The 17,587-nt window shown below is 34.7% G+C and overlaps 2 protein-coding genes and 1 non-coding gene across 7 annotated transcripts in view; 1 reads left to right on the top strand and 2 right to left on the bottom strand.

Moving 5' to 3' along the window:
* LOC114250173 (uncharacterized) overlaps positions 1-6,974 on the top strand; it is a 29,031-nt gene extending 22,057 nt beyond the window's left edge. For 2 of the 5 annotated variants that reach the window (XM_089728629.1, XM_089728626.1), the window contains 2 exons: positions 46-113; positions 4,525-6,974. In XM_089728629.1, coding sequence (XP_089584755.1) covers positions 46-113; positions 4,525-4,641 — 185 coding nt within the window. In that variant the 3' untranslated portion in view covers positions 4,642-6,974. Of the gene's footprint in view, positions 1-45; positions 114-2,312; positions 2,371-4,486 lie in introns of all 5 variants that reach the window. The other 3 variants (XM_089728627.1, XM_089728625.1, XM_089728628.1) reach the window with 2 other exon arrangements.
* A 445-nt stretch (positions 6,975-7,419) lies between these two features.
* On the bottom strand, positions 7,420-7,491 carry TRNAA-UGC (transfer RNA alanine (anticodon UGC)). The gene has a single exon. It is a non-coding gene; the product is annotated as a tRNA-Ala (tRNA).
* A 1,898-nt stretch (positions 7,492-9,389) lies between these two features.
* Positions 9,390-10,479, bottom strand: LOC114250175 (uncharacterized). Its single transcript, XM_028183940.2, has one exon. The coding sequence runs from the start codon at positions 10,381-10,383 to the stop codon at positions 9,622-9,624; it is 762 nt and encodes a 253-aa protein (XP_028039741.2). The 5' UTR covers positions 10,384-10,479; the 3' UTR covers positions 9,390-9,621.
* Between the last annotated feature and the right edge of the window lie 7,108 nt (positions 10,480-17,587).

Raw genomic sequence — 17,587 nt, 5'->3', positions numbered from 1 at the left:
TGGCGATACTTGACTACTGTCATCATGCCTGTTGTTTGGTTGCAGGCATCGAGCTGCTGCGCAACCTGTGCGACATCGGGTACCACCTGGAGGTGCCGCCCGTCCCGCTAAAGGTAACAGTGAGCTCGAGGTTCGATTCTGTGCGCGTTCGCATCGAGCGCTGGGTGCACGCGGTCTTGGCTTTCGTCTCGCTCCTGCTCGCGCTGTGGCCCCGGTAGGGGAGGGGGGGGGAGCTGTCGTAACTGCATCAACAACCAATGTACCATTGTTCGGTATATACAAATTACTTAAAGGCTCGACGGTAAGCACTCGGACTTTTGAGTCAATTCCCAGCAATCTAGAAAAAAACTGTAAATAACAGTTCATTCTAAAATCGACTGGTTTCGTAAAATGGCGGGAAACGGGACACTTTTTAAGTTCGACATTGATTTTTATCATTTGTTTATAGGTCCGGTAGTTTAAATTTTAATTTATAATGCATTAAGGTATAGCTTATTAATGAATAATCGTAAAAAGCTACAAAAACTCGCTTGTCCCTGTTCACCCAGGCGTTGGGTGAATCTAGTCGCTTAAGGGGGCAATGGAGTTTTTCGATAGGGCTGGCGCTATTTAGTTGTTAAGTAGGTATCTAACTTTAGGTAAATTAACTTTGTAATATCTTTAATGAGTTACAAAACCTTGATGACTAAACTATTTAATATTTTTAAACACTAAATAAGTAATTTTCAGTTCAGCAAAGTTAAATCTAACAACTCAAAAAAAGTATTGTGACATCCCAGATTTGTCCCTAACCTCTAGTCACTATTTCTCCCCAATCTATTGTACGCAGTAATAATAATGTCCAGACACGCGCAGTCAATAAGTGCACTAGTAGGGGAACTCTACCTCGGTGAGGGGTATAACTTCTCACGTCTCAGATAACTCCCAATTAACAATAACTATATAATTAGCACAAGTTAAATTGTGTAATATTTGACTAAAAAACGAAAAAAATGTTAAAAACTATAAAGATAGGTTATTCATGATCGATAGCACGCTTTAGGCTTAAAAATAATTTTAACGTAAATTGAAACAATGAGTTTCTCGCCGGGTCTTCTCAGTGGGTCGCGTTTCCGATCCGGTGGCAGATTCTTTTTTCGTTTTTTATTTATTGCTTAGATGGGTGGACGAGCTCACAGCCCACCTGGTGTTAAGGGTTACTGGAGCCCATAGATATTTACAAAGTAAACGAGTCACACACCTTGAGATGTAAGTTCTAAGGTCTCAATATAGCACAGCTCTTGCTAAGGTCTTATGGTCTTGTGTTAGCAAATTCCCTCAGGATGAGCCCGTAAGCTCACCTATCCGTTCGGGCGTAGCTAGAATAACCTCATAAGCTACCAGTGAATAGGTAGGAAAAAAAACATAAGGTAATATGAAAAAGAAACTTGTTCTGATGGTGTTTAATGTAATGCCAGTAACCACAACGTGAATTTGGTTTAGTCGGTGTTGAGCAGTTCCGACAGCTCGGGTTAAATTATCACACGTTATTTTTTATTCGCCATTATTGTTCACTGCATACGTCTCTTGTCTCTGGTGTGGGTTTACGAGTTGATATCTCGTTCTGGTTGTCTGTGGTTTATGAGATAAAAACAAAAATTTGCGAAATGTATCGTAATATTCTAACGGATTAAAACTAGAACGAAAGATCACATGTAATATTTTCGTTTAATATTTATCGAAACATTGATCAGGTTATACTTATGCGTCAATTGTAATCTTGACAATACGATGTATTTTAATACTAAACACAATAAGTCTATAGTCCATTTAAAGTAAATAAATATAGAATTATAGCAAAATAAGCAAACAAAAAAATAAATACGGAATTTTTACGAAATTCTTACAATTCTAAATCTCAATGTATTAACTATGTAATTGGAAATCGCAATATTGTGAATATTGTTAAGGTTATAATTCTATGACGCTTTCCTTAAGTGTATTTACCCATTTATTTATGTATGTATAATATAAACACTTTGTTTTTAACTATTAAATAGGGAATGTTACGAATGTAGGCATTTAAAAGGAATACTATATTACATTGCCATTTTAATAGGTTATAAAAAATATAGGAACCATAAACAATTCGAGTGTAATGCTGGTCCGACGTGGAGAGCTTTTTAAATGCATCCAATAACGACTATACCTTAATAATACATAGAATCTCGTAAATGAAAAAAAAGCAATGCTTTTGTGTTCTTGTTTTTCATTGTCCTTTAAAATGAATACGTTATTAAATAAAGAATTAAACTTAACATTTGTGGGTCCAGGGAAAAGTGACAAACGCGCTCAGGCGAGCCTATTTCGGTTGTAAGCACGTCGCTCACAGTAAGTGTGTAGTATGCAGGCGGAGGGTGGCAACACTGAGCCGGCGCCGTGCTCGAATAGACTTTTGAGTGATTACGTCATAGACAATAGAAACCGATCAAAATTGTGTTTTTGGCTAGAGACAATAATTGTTTATAGATTTTATCGCTAATGTTATAGAGCTAGATAGATATATAGTGATGTTCCAATGAAATAGGAAGAGACGTTTATTTTTATTATGAATTTTATAAAATTAAAATAACTAGTTTTGTTGTTTTTATACCCTTAAATCCGAATTAGCAATTATTGAATTCGCATGGATCCGAAATTTGAGAAATTATCAAATGGTTTTATGAACATTCTAAGTGAATATTTGTCATTGTGTAGAAAAAAAATAAAATCGAATCTCACACAGACACGTACGTGCCTACTGTATTTCGGAAGGTACCGTTTAGTTGTAGTTACTAATATTTTTGTAAATTTTTTATTAATAGAAATTCTGAAATATTAGTTTTAGATTTTTTTAAATGATGACTTAGGTTTAATGGCGTATGAAAATATTATACTTTTATTGATCAAACCTTATGTGTTGAAGTTAAAGTTTTAATTCGTAATTCAAACAGTAGTGTAATTGTGTAAAGCTATAACTATTTGTCATGTAAAATTTTAAAATATTGGCAGTGCTAAGAACTATATATATTTATATATTTATACACGTTTATTTCTTTTAACATATTTAATTATTGTAATCATACGTATATCTGTGTTATTAACGAGACTAAACATCTAATCATGGCATGATATTCTAATCTATATACTAACACAAATTACTTTTGGTTTTAAAATTTTAATTCATACAGTCATTACTATTGATTTGTGTGCTTAGTGCGTGTTTTTTAACGCCCTCGATAGCGTAAAAGTTAGCTCATATATTTTGTATGGGATGGGATCGTTTGCCTATGTTTGCCGCTAGGGGCGCTGTTCCAAACTGCATACAAAGTTGGGTTAACTTTTACGCTATCGAGAACGTTAAAAAACTCGCACTAAATACACTGGTCATTTTAATCACAACTACTGACTTCACAGAGTAGTTAGTCTTCAATGTTGGTCTTCTTCTGTGGCTAGCTTTGTTGCTTTTTTGCATATATTTTTTTTTATTTTCATTACTTCATTACCATTTTCACTTCACAAGAACGGCGACATAAACCACTCGGCGGTGTGCTGATTGAGAAATCTGGAATTTAAGTTCAACTATTATATACCCTAATACTTATTAAAAAAAAATTTGAATTCTGTTCATACCATCAATGCAATTAGCAAAATATATTTCCACTCGCGTTATTATATTACTTTTTCAAAAAGTAGTTTAAAACAAAAAAAAAAGGTTAATATTATGATTTTAGTGCAAATCATTAATTTCACACAAATTCAGTAATAAGTCATATTATTAGAAAAGCTTCTAACCATTAACCGCTTGAGCAAGTAACTCCCGGTTAAGAGAGAGAGTAATATAGTCATTTTCTTTTCAAACTGTTATAAATATGTTTTTTAAAATAAATCATTTGTTTTTCGTTTATTCTTATTTTTAGAAATAAATCACTATATCATATATAAACATCAACAGCACACTTATATTTTAGTTTCGATGTGACGATTCACAAACCACTTAACTACTTTTTTTAACTTTTAAAATTTAAGATTGTGTTTAGTTAACAACAGTTTGCATACATTTTTTTTTAACTTAAAACGCCCCACATACTGATCAAAACTGCTAAATGTAAATATTGCTTCAAACAGAAACATCTTTTCGAAGTAACTTGATCAGATAGTCTAAAACGGTTTTTACCGAACTAATTTACTATATTAATAATACGTTTCAAAGAGTCTTGAAAGTATTGGAAGCATTGTCAATATGAAATAGATTAAACGAGCGTGAGATTATAATAAATGAGTATTCTTAAAAGAGTTCACGATTTTAGGAAGATAAAGAAATTAAAAGTGGTTTATGAGACGTCACAGTTTAAATCGAGTGAGTAACGTTGCCCTCTCCTCCGTCCCGTCCCGTCCCGCTCCCCCCGGCGTCCCCGTCCCGCCCCGTCCCGTCGCGTCCCGTCCCGTCGTCGGTCCGGTTGTGTAGCGGGCGGCGGCCGAGCTGAGCGCGTTGGATCGTTGCAGAATGACGTGGATGCGCCGTCGCCGCCCGTATCGGAGCGCCAGTCAGCGGGCTCCGTCTGCTCGGCGGGCGCGGGCCTGTCGCTCGCGGCGCCGCCCCCGCTCGAGGCGCGCGCCTAGCGCCGGCGCCGCTGCCTCCCCGCCTACATGATCATCATCAGCTGCGACGAATGAACAGCCCGCGCCTCCAGACCGTACGCCGTCTGCGCGCTCAGTCTTGTTGCTGACGTCACTCGTTAATAGACAACACACGGCACAGATAATCCTACGCAAACCAAAATAAACTAGTTTTGGCGTTGAACAACTTTTTAAATGAACTGTGGTGTCTGAGCAAGACTGAGCGTGTAGAATGTGCTTTTATATTAGTGCTTCTCAATTAGTTTGATGAATATTTCAAGGTCGATGGCTTCAACTTGAAGAACGAAATAACATCATTACGTTACCTTTTATTTTGCTTAATTGGTATCCTCGAAGTGTTATCATTGATTGAGAAGCACTGATCTATATTATAAACCATTGTATCGACGATGTTACCGTTCGAAGTAACGATTTCTTTTTTGTCATGCGAAACATTACGACCTGAGATTTTTTTTATCGATACTATATTAATGTTTTGTGACAACAAAATTGTGTTGTATTTAAATATAATGTGAATAAATAGTAAATTTTTTGTGTGTTCGAGAGTAATTTATATATAAACAAAAAATGCAGAGAAGTTTGCTCATCGTTACTCATGTGGGATGGCCAACGAAAGTACGGTTAAGTTTGGTAGAGTGAGCGCTGAAAGCTATATCGATATACGCAAAGAAAGATCGAATCAATTTTGGAATAGAACACATTAATATCACATGTTAAGATTAATATTGATGTATCGATCTTTCTTTTAATGAAATCGATTATAGAATAATCATGAGCGGATATCGGCAGTGGACAGATCGAAATCGATTGTGACGTATGGACTAGCAGAGAGCTTATTTTATAAATAAAAATTATAAATTATACGATTAGTAATTTAAAATGTGAAACTCGAACAATTTCGACGTCCCTAATTGAGATAATAAATAACATTAGAGTTGAGGAAATATGTTGGCCGTCTATCGAAATTACTGGTTAAGAAAAAAAGTACAAAAACAAAGATTGAACAGTAAGAATTGCTTTTATGCAAATTAATAAATTGAGACTGTCGAAATTGACGATTAATACAGTAAGTAAATTAGAAGTCAAATATAATGAGTTGTTAAGAGCTTAGAGCTTTTATACAGAATATACACATTCCTGGTCACCCTTGTTTAGTCTAGAGATTGGTAAAAGTGTTAAATGTATCAGTTAACGAAATATAAAGATTACAACGTAGATACGTCCGAAAAAATGTAATTATACATAATAATAAAAAATTATTTAAGTATTTGAACCAAATGACTTAAATTTTTAATTTTTACAAATTGGATTGTATGTTTATTTATGTGCGTGTAATCTGATTTAAAAACTCAAAATTGTATTGATGTTAACTATAGAGCTTTTTTAAAAATTGAACTAGAAACCTTCGAAACTAGGATAAACGGACAAATTCAAAAGTCTACATACTACATATACATTTTTAATTATCGTGCAAGAGACACACCTAAATACTCACAGTCATTTTAAAGTTAATAACTAAGTTTTTTTTGTAAAATCATTAAGTATCTTCGTAACTCATTAATTCTAATGGATCTGCTCATATTACAAATAAATAAATTATTTAGTTGATGTTTTAGCTATTAAAGTTTTTGATGTGACTAATAAAACACGAGAGGGTTTTGTGTAATGTGCGCTTAACGTGTGGACTGTAATTAAGTAATTGAACAATACACACATATTTAAGTCTTAGTTTTTTTTTATTGTCCTTGTAGGCAGACGAGCATACGGCCCACCAGATGGTGCGTGGTTACCGTCGCCCATGGACTTAGCAATGCCAGGGGCAGAGCCAAGCCGCTGCCTACCGTATTGTTTAGTGAATACAGTAATACATTTATTTTAGTTTGAAATTTTCATTTAGCTTAAATATAAAATAGTGTGTTCGAATGAGTATATTTGAGAATGAGTTTCGTAGTTGTGCGTATAATTGAGATCCTAAACTGAATGTGAAACTTTGTTAGGTGTGTCCCGAGTTACAATGTGTTCATTGTATACCTAGTGTTGCTAGAGTAGAGGTTAATGCTCGTGTCTTTGAATCGTGTTCAAGCGTCGATAACTAAATCGATCTAAATCTGATGTAAATATTTTAAATTACTTTTTAAATGGTAATCAAATAATATTGATTGTTTTCATTCCTGTGCGTTGACGAGATCTTTAAATTAATAAGTTAAGATTCTCAGAATTACTTTTGAATTATCTATGGATATCGATATTTTAAAATAAAATTAGTGTAACGAAATATTTTTCAGTGTAAACAATAAATATGATTGAAATATGAACTTATTGTATCAAGATATTGCTGAACTTTTTAATACCATTTTTTTGGTTGTTTTTATTTTTTTATTTCCCTTATTGAACTTTCTAATCCATTGTGTATTTTATTTTTATTTTTTGGTTAGGTAACAGATTTCAAGGAATAATAAAAAAAAAACATGGATGCAGCGCAGCCTGAAATATATTTCACATGTCTTCTACTGTGTAAGGGAGACCTTGTTGGAAGCAATAAACTACCGCTTAAACGTAAATGGAAGACGATATTAATTTATTTAAAATTCATATTAAAAAAAAGTATTGTTAAGGCATTATGTGAAACCGTAATGTAAACCATAGTTGATATTTTTACACTTACAATGTTGAAGGACGTAATCGAATATCTATCTCAGATGTTTTGGTATCAAGTAGTATTTTAAAAATAGGATTCTTTGAAAAAAATAATGCAAAAGTTGGAGATGCCGGGGATCGAACCCGGGGCCTTTCACATGCAAAGCGAACGCTCTACCACTGAGCTACATCCCCGTACAACATATTCTTCTAATATTCTCATCTAATACTTGACCTCCGCTTCATTTTGATTATTAGACTGGTTTGAATGTGATATTCCTTAGCATCTACCTTCGGTACATGAAAGTGTGCCGTTTAATTTATTTAACGCACGATCTGATTGTAGTCTTACTTTCATGTAAATGTCGTGCAACAAAACAAAAGTAATGGTAACCGTAATTGCTGTTTTCTCGCTTTGAATAGCAAAACAGTTTTTCTCTTTGAACAAATGGTTTTTTGTTTCTATTTCAATCAATATGTACATACTAGAAGGGATCCGTTTATAGTATTTTCTGAGCATACAAGGTCTCGTGATCTTGTTACTGATAAAAAGGCATTAACTTGTAAATATTTTAACGATTTGATTCTGCAGTTTGTGGTCGTATTTATGGATAATTACGAAGTTTTGTCTGATCTATTGATTTTGAAAAAAATACACGTGTAATTCTTAGCTTTTAAATTCAGAGCTTTACTACGAATATCGGTTTTAAATTTGCGTTTAAATAGATAAATGAGCTCATTCCTTAGGTGATCTTAAGTGGTTATCGGGATCGTTTGCTTTTTAATGTAAATGCGACCGTCCATGTCGAAATATAAGACTAACATAATATTTATTCTTACATTTTAAACCGATTGCTTCGTGATAGGTATAGGTAGCCTAGAATAAGTATCACATTAAATACCGTTGTTCTTATTTAATGCATTCTAAAAAAGTTTTATTATCACAAGACGACAATTAAAAACACGAAGTCAATTTTACGTTCGCAATCAAAGTATGTGGATCATGATCAAGTTTTTGTTCAGCTCTAGGTTCCCAGCATGTGTTCTATCTTTGATCTGTGCAGTATATCTCACATCGTTCGTTTTAACTAGGTAATAGCGCGTGCCGTTTCAGTCTAGGCACTTAATCTAGACTGGGGATCGGTTTGACGGAAATATCTGTCTGGTCTTATATCCTATTCGAGAATATCGTAAAAAAAAGCGATGATGTTATACTTCTTCCCATGGATCTTACCTTTATTAAATTGAAAGTAATCATTAAATTAGTAATCGTTAATATCAATCATTATGTTTAAACTATTCACCAGGATAGAGTATATTTTTCATTGATGTAGGTAAGATTTGTACATTTAAAAAAAAAAAAATTAGTCTATCGGACTATTTCAACTAAACTTTCAGCAACATTAAGATGTCGTTCGATTTAAGAATTGTACATGTATCAAGGATCGATGACAGTACAATCACTTTATGTACCTACCATCCAGCAACAATTTTGTTCGACTTGCTGTTTAAGCGTATTTGGGTCGACTATTATCAAAGCCGGCAATCTGACTTTTGGACAATGATTGGTAAATCAGAAAAACGAATTATTGACTTTGTATTCCATTGGCAGTCACAAAACTCTTCGGAACGACATCTTAGATAAATAACAGGTTAACTATTAACCTTTATTTAATGCAGGTTTTGAACCGTATTCTTTGAAGGAGACGATTATATTAAAATCAATCTGTATTGACATATCAATAAAATTTTTTTTGTTCAAATGCACAGATTGCTTTGATAATAGAAGACTCATTTTTTTAAGCTTTAAACTACTTACTTATTCTTAAAATGCTTCGATTGCAATATTCTTATTATCTTTGTTGTAAGCTGAGCGAAGGGCTCACTTGATGGTTAGTAGTCAACATTACTACTCATGGACATCAACAATGCCAAGGGAACCACTACCCACCCCGGCGTCTAAGAAAAACTTTGAATAGAGCCATTTCCTTAATCACATCAGAATGCATGACAGATAAACCTTGTTATGTGTTTAAGTGACCAGAATGTTTCATAATAATCATAATAGGAAAGGCGAAATCAAAAAAATCAACTTCACTTATTTACACAATTTTATTTAAATGAAATTTCATTTTAACAGATTATACTTATCTAATGATTAAAATAAACATCTATGATAATTAAATATTTAATCAACATTTTAAATATTCGTAGATCTTTCGATAAGACTAGTAGTTGTTATTATAATACTGTATGTATGTCGATTATACAGTTAATAAAAAGCACATTGATACATTTCATACAACGCAGAAAATAATTTTATTATCAGCGCAGCAAACTGCCCCCATCGATAACATAAATGGATCCTGTAATACTTTTCGCTTTATCACTGGAAAGGAAGGCGATTAACGCAGCAACTTCATCGCTTTCAACAGGCTTTTTTAGAGGCATGTTCCCTACAACGTTTTTTACGAACAACTCTAATTGATCTTCAGTTAATCCGATTCCTTTCAATAAGTTCGTTTTTACAAATCCCGGGTTAACAGAATTCACTCTAATGCCATCTGGTGCTAATTCTAACGCAACACATTTAGTAAAGTGATCTAATGCGGCTTTCGAGATGTTATAGGCTAAAGCCATTGTACTGGGCTTTGTACCCGCTATACACGACAAATTCACGATACATCCTTTAGTCTGTATTAAATGCGGAACCGCCAGCATTGTTAATCGATAAACCGACCTCAAATTAGTCGACATAACGTCGTCATAAGTTTCCATTGTGGAATTTTTGATGCCGCCCATACCGATCACTCCGGCGTTGTTTATCAAAACGTCAAGTTTTCCATAATGTTCAATGGTTTCATTAATTATTCTTTGGGTGTCGCCGTCATCGGTGACATCAGCAGTGATAGTGAAAGGTTTGATTCCTTTCGATTTTTCACAGTATAACGCGATTCGACGTAAATTATTTTCTTTTCGACCGACAAGTACTAATTGTGCCGATAATTTCGAAAAGTGAATAGCTGTGGCCGCACCTATACCCGAACTTGCACCGGTTATCAACACAACTTTTTCGCCAAATTCCATGATTAACAGAAAAAATGCTTGTAGTTTCAAGGTCAAACAGCTGAGTAAAGCGTCGCGTTTGCGCGGTCGGAATGAACGACAGAGTAAACTAAAAAAAATTTTCGGTGTTGCTAGATATTAAAAAATATTAATTCCTGTTTAGTTTAATATTATTATTCTTTAAGCACATAGTATTTGAATAGTCTATATAGTAGTAGTATATTTGTAAATGCTCATATTTTATTTGTTAGGTTTACTAGAGTAATTAAGCGATGTGCAAAAAAAAATGTGTGCAATTCACACGTGGTAGAAGTGAAACCTTCCAAAATTAAAATGCAATTATCCTAAACGTCTTAAGTATATGTAAAATTTTGTCATTAGTAAATAATTGTAAGGTAGCGCCCTCTGTCAATTGATATTTTAATTTCACGTATAATCCTAAATTAAATTTCACTACAAGAGCTTTCATACACACGTTAGTATTAAAAAATCTCACAGATGGCGCTGTATTAAATAGTATGTATATTTCTGTCTCATTCTTTGCTGGCTTTATCCTACACATTTTTGTATTTGTGTCTCTTACCTGTCGTTTTTTCCGTTGCATCCGGTTTGAAATCACAACGATTCTAAAGAAGTTTTCACTTCAAAAACTAATCTAAAAACAATTAATTACTGTATCTAGCTGACTGAGTACGGTTCATAGTTTCTAATTCATTACCAGGATGTGTACTTATATGATAAACATGTTACAGATGAAAATATTTTTCTACAGTTTTCTACCAGTTGGTACAATTTGCTTAGAATCTGGTATACTTTTTGTAAACAGCTGATTCGACCATGTGATAAGATTCGGACAATTCGGTCCTCTTGTAAACAACCTTACGGTTCACCATTCATTATGAAGCTATTTTCGAAGTTCTACAATAGTTTGTTTTACCTTGGGAATTTAGGTTGAAATCTGTTGCTTATAACGACTATGCCGTGTTTCAGAATGAAACACGTTACGAGTTCGCTGAATATTAGTGATTTATGTGTGTGTCTTTAAGCATGATCTCGATGACTGGCTGACTGCTTTAAATTTAAATAGACCTTGACACGCAGTAGCCGAACTCAGTATCCATTAACCACGCAAATTTACAAATTTTGCGATTTTTATTTTTATAACATGGTGCAACACCTTTATCGCGTTAATCATTCTCGATGCTAAGTGTGTTTTTCCTTAGAAAACTTGTAACTGTTTGTGTAATTGGAACTTCGGTGGAGTCGTATTGTATTGTTAGTATTTTGTAAGAGCACCTGTCGTCTTTTAGGGATGAAGATTTCCATCATCAAGACTTCAAACTCTAATGTTTTAAATTATTAGTCTGAGAAGACTGGTGGTAGGACCTCTTGGGAGTCCACACGGGTAGGTACCACCACCCCGCCTATTTCCGCCGTGAAGCAGTAATGCGTTTCGGTTCGAAGGGTGGGGTAGCCGTTGTAACTATACTGAGACCTTAGAACTTATATCTCGAGGTGGGTGGCGCATTTACGTTGTGGATGTCTATGGGCTCCAGTAACCACTTAACATCAGGTGGGCTATGAGCTCGTCCACCCAACTAAGCAATAAAAAAAAAAAGAAGAGCTATTTGATTAATTAAAGAACTTAATTCTGCTTCAAGTAGTTTAAGACTTGAAATTTAAACTGAATTGATTTAATTGGTTCTTTTTAAACAAAGCCGATGATAAGATGAATTTCAATAATGCACCTGTTGCACAAACTCGCATCATGCATCATCGATGACATTAAACAGTTTTAAAATAGGCAATGTATCATGCTCTGTCTTTGAATAACCGATAGGGTCGTGTGCCCTCCGAGTTGACCTCACTTGAAGCAACGAAATCGTTTGGTAAAATATTGTCTAAACAAACGTGACTCAAATATATGGGAATAGAGAAATTGTATTGAATTGTTTCAAATAAAACCTTTCGAATCCGCTTTGTTGAATTTACTAACGAGATACATTTTAGCGATGATATCGTTATATTGTATGTTTGTGTTGATTTTTAATATTTGTTTTAGTGCGTATTAACCTGCCTATTATATTTTAATTTTTTTGTGAATTACGACTAAAACAAAATCGATTAATCTATATATAAATAAGTCTATGTACCACGTTTTCTCAGTGGGTCGCGTTTCCGATCCGGCGGTAGATTCTGCGAAGCACGCCTCTTGCTAAGGTCAGTGCTAGTAACACTCCCGGTTGAGCCCCGTGAGCTCACCTACTAGCCGGGTGAATCTAGAATAACCCCTCGAGATTACTAGAAAAAGAAGAGTAAAAAAAGTACCACGTTACACCATTGTCAATGTAATACAATATCTTCTGTTTAGTAAAACCGTTTATTAATTAATTCGGAAATAATTTTTATTCTTTCAAATAAGACAAAAAAAACAACAATTTAGTTCCTAATCTCGTTTGTTAACCGATGTTTGTAGCTTTAGTGTCAGTTTTTTTTTGGCAAATGAAAAAATGTAATCAGGTACTAATATAATGAAACTAAATGTGTGCAGTGATTATTATTTGAATTTGAATGTGAGAATTTCGATTAAGAGGCGAACTCTAATTTGTATGAATGTTTTTGAGATTGGTTAGGTGCTAGTAATTTTCGAAACTTCCTGATAGTTTTCTGATATTCCTGGACGTTCCAATGACATTGAGACTTCAAACATAAGTTTTAATGGTATTAGGCGGCTGACATTTGGTTTGTGAGCTGGCCCGTGAACTCTCCTGCTAGCCTTACCTAGTAAAAATAATACAGGCAAAGTCCGGGCCAGGCATTTCTTAAAGTTACGTAACTCATACAGTGAAAATAGCCCGTTAATTTCTTTGTTACTTATCCGCGTGCCTGCCTTAGAACGTTTGCCTCATTGTTCAAGCTAAGCCTGCGTTGTAATTTATTTTTAATGTATGTTATATTTTTTTGTGCAGTAAAGTATCGTTATTCTTGTCTAAAGATTCGTAGCGTACATCTAAATCATTTAAGATCAGTTTCTGGGCCAACCCATTCCTTTTAGAACGGCATTTGCATATAAAACATTCCAATATATCAATTCGGCCACGAATGCAATTTGTGAATGGTGCCCATAAATAACTATTTCCTGTTTGACACATGGCGACCCCTTGGTTGGGCTGGCAGCTCCGCGGTCTATGTTTTCCCGCCGTTATTTGACAGATGCGTTCCGAATTTGAAAACCGAAAGGATTTCTCGAGCGGTCCCACCAGGCCGCTCAAATCAACTGTGAAATTCAATTGTACGTCCATAAATTTTGCCGTTTTGAAAAATGTTTTAGTTTTCCTTTTTTAGTTTCGTCGTGCGCAATATATTTTCCTCTATACGCGTTTGATAAGATTTATTCGTGTTGTCGATTCCGGTCGCCGTGAAGTATTGCAGGATGAAAAAAACGATGCCTAGGATAATGAAGCCAATAAAATAGTACTTAAATTGTAAAATATTGCAGGATGCACTATTGTTATGTCCATTTAGTTATCAAAAAGTTTTGTGTCCACATTGACTAATAAAATCTATGGTACGTTGACAAAATTTAAAAGTACTTTTTATACGTGCATTATTACATTACTTAAACTAGTTTTGAATCGATAGTATTTTAATTAAGTCACGAATGCAGCTGTGCTGTTTTTAAAAAGAGTGTTATCTACCGTGTACGTTAGTATAGATCTAAAATTTGATGTGACATTTTTTAAGGAGTTTTTACCTAACTTTGTGATACATATTTACTTAGATATATGCCACTAAGTAGTAGAAATGAAATTAAGTACGTTCCTACTCGAATAAGTGTGATTAGAATTTACGCAACGACTGATCTACGATTCCCTTATTAATTACCTATCGATTACAAAATATTTTTTTTGAATTAAACAAACAATTCGACTGTTTTATAAGTATGGAGAATAAGGCGTAGACATAGCCTAGCTCCACAGTATCATTTATTACCAAAATAAATATCAATCGTGCACTGTGTAACTACAATATATGTAATATTATAACAACAAAAAAGGATTTTATACAAATAAATTTCTTTCTTTGCCGTCTTCTTAGATTGAAGATTGCTCGGTTTAGTAAGTTGCCGTATTTCTAATCCAGATATAACATGATCATAAGTTAATACCGTAGAATTTATCTACTTATGCAGAATGTAGCCCATAAATAGATTTTATTTACTATTTATTTATAACGGTAGGCAGCGGCTTGACCCTGCTCCTGGCATTGCTGAAGTCCATGGGCGACGGTAACCACTCACCATCAGGTGGGCCATAAGCTCGTCTACCTGCAAGGGCAATAAAAAATTAGTATATAATCAATAATTCCTTTTTATAAATATTTGCGCGGGTATTATATCTAAGTAATACCGTATAAGTAATGAGTGGTAAAAACGTTTCTCTTGTTTGGCACTCTTACTCTTCAATATATTCAGTTATATTCATTTTTTTTATTAAATCACAAACAACTACTGGTGGTAGGACGTCTTATGAGTTCGCACGAGTAGATACCACCACCATGCTTATTTCTGCCGTGAAGCAGTAATGTGTTTCGGTTGAACGGTGGGGCTGCCGTTGTACTGTTAAAACTGAGACCTTACAACTCATTTCTCAGGGGCTCAGGTTACCATTTAACACCAAAGATCCGTGAGCTCATCTACCCATCTAAGCTACAAAAAAAAAAACAATTCAATCAATTCCCGATTGATGATATCAACGCCATTTTTCTTCCTAAACCGAAGGTACGCTTCGGGGCATTACATAAAACATTCAGTTTTATGTGCTTCGGCGAGAGATGGCGCTATTAACGCAATGTATGGAGACTCCTCGCTGATGTATTCGCAATCCCGCAATTGCACTGTTTATACATATTTAGCACTACACTTTAGGTTTATTTCGTGAAACGTGGATATTACTTAAAAAAAACCGCTTAAAGCAATTTTATTGTTGAATAACTTGTTATTAATATATAATATAATATATATTTTTATTGGTTAAATGGGTGCACGAGCCCACAGCCCACCTGGTGTTAAGTGGTTACCGGAGCCCATAGACATCTACAACGTAAATGCGCCACCCTCCTCGAGATATAAGTTCTAAGGTCTCAAGTATAGTTACAACGGCTGCCCCACCCTTCAAACCGAAACGCATCACTGCTTCACGGCAGAAATAGGCAGGGTGGTGGTACCCACCTGCGCGGACTCACAAGAGGTCCTACCACCAGTAAAATATAATATAAAACACTTCGAATAGTTCGTAGCTTGTCTCGATTTATTTACAGATATTTTTACAGTTTTTATCATTTTTATCATGTCGGCGACTCATAAAAATCTTCGAGAACAGTATTTACAATTAATTAAACTATTTGTAAAGTTAACAGTTGTTCGTGACATCCTCAATTTCCGAATGAGTTCGTAAAACACACAGGGATGTCCAGACACTTGACTTTAAATTAAGAGTTCACTAAGAAGGAAAAGTATTTAAGCATAAATTAACAATTGAATATTATTCTCCTGTTGTTTTTTTAATTTTTTTTATTGCATAGTTGGGTGGACAAGCTCACAGCCCACCCGATGCTAAGGGGTTACCGGAGCCCATAGATATCTACAACGTAAATGCGCCACCCACCTTGAGATATAAGTCTAAGTCTAAGGTCTCAGTATAGTTACAACGGCTGTCCCACCCTTCAAGTCGAAACGCATTACTGCTTCACGGCAGAAATAGGCGGGGTGGTGGTACCTACCTGCGCAGACTCTCAAGAGGTCCTACCACCAGTAAAATTGTGTTAAAGTCCTGTGATTTCGTTTTCAGAAGGGGTTAAATGGCATTTCTGTTTAGTAGTTTTAATTCTACATAATTTAACGGAAAAATCTTAGTTATTCGTTTATTTTTGCGAATTAGTTTCAATACTCAACGAAAACTCAATAAAATAAATGTAAACACTTTGTAATTAAAACAGAGTACGTGAATTTCTCTCAATTTTCGAGCGATCCAATAAAGAAATTCAAATGAGTTACGCCCAAGAATAATTGCTTGAACGACCACCATAGTGTTGGGAACATATCGATTGCTCACATAAGCCCGTATCGATGATAATAGTATTTAAATAAATAAAACTCATTACCAGCTTATTTAAACATTTGTAATTGTAAATAATAATGTAAATTTAATTAAACAAACTGCGTTAATCTTATAAAAATCCTGAAAGTTTATTTACTCCCGATCTCAATGTGCATATGGAGCATACAGTTTATGTCTTAAAATTAGACACAGTTTCGAATGATTTCATTTTTCATTATAAATAAAATCAAACATCTCCCATTTTCCTAAACAAAATATCACATAAACTATTTTTATCCCTACCTATGCTGTAGGTGAGCTCCTGGGACTCAAATCGGAGTTGTTGCTAGTACTGGCCCTAGCAAGAGCAGTGCTTCGCAGAATCTACCATCGGATCGGAAACGTGACCCACAAAAGATCCGGCGAGAAACTCAGTGGTCTGTGTCTATGGGTAAATTTACTCGTCGAGCCCTACATCACTATTCGCACGTAGTCCCCGGCGCGGCTATTGTAAAAAAGTTTTTATTGCTAATTCCTCCCGTTCCCGGGCTCACCTTTCACATTACGGTCGCACTGTCAATCTGTTTGTCGACAAACTTCGAGCAATTCGTGGCTGTGTTTTATTACGTATTCAGAAGTTTATATTGTTTGTTGAATTAACACTACGGAGAGCGAGTACACTGTGTAATAAAATTATAGTAAAATATATAAAAAAAAATTGACCCTTATTGACGGCAGGCAGCGGCTTGGCTCCACCCCTGGCAATGCTGAAGTCCATGGGCGACGGTAAACACTCACCATCAGGTGGGCCGTATGCTCGTCTGCCTATATGGCAATAAAAAAAAACCTGTAAATATATACTAGAAATAAAGTCATAAATATAAATTTATTACATTAATATTTGATATAAGATTTCATAAGTTTTTTTTCTGACACTTGTGTCAAAATCTAGCATATAATATTTTTTATTTCACACTAAAATGCGCACACATATTTTCAGTGCAATTTGCACGATCCTTACCTATATTCCTACCTAACCCCATAATTCCTAACCTTCGAGTATTCAGCTAAATATCTTAACAGATGTTGGAGAGATACCTACTTTACAAATTAATATCATATAAAAT

This window comes from Bombyx mandarina, chromosome 07, assembly GCF_030267445.1.
Source record: "Bombyx mandarina strain Sakado chromosome 07, ASM3026744v2".
In the NCBI taxonomy this organism is placed as follows: domain Eukaryota; kingdom Metazoa; phylum Arthropoda; class Insecta; order Lepidoptera; family Bombycidae; genus Bombyx; species Bombyx mandarina.
The sequence above is the reverse complement of the archived record's forward strand: the minus strand, read 5'-3'. Positions and strand labels throughout refer to the sequence as shown.

Bases quoted from the DNA above. Each gene is read 5' to 3' on its own strand.
- LOC114250175 (XM_028183940.2), bottom strand. From the start codon at position 10,383: ATGGAATTTGGCGAAAAAGTTGTGTTGATAACCGGTGCAAGTTCGGGT.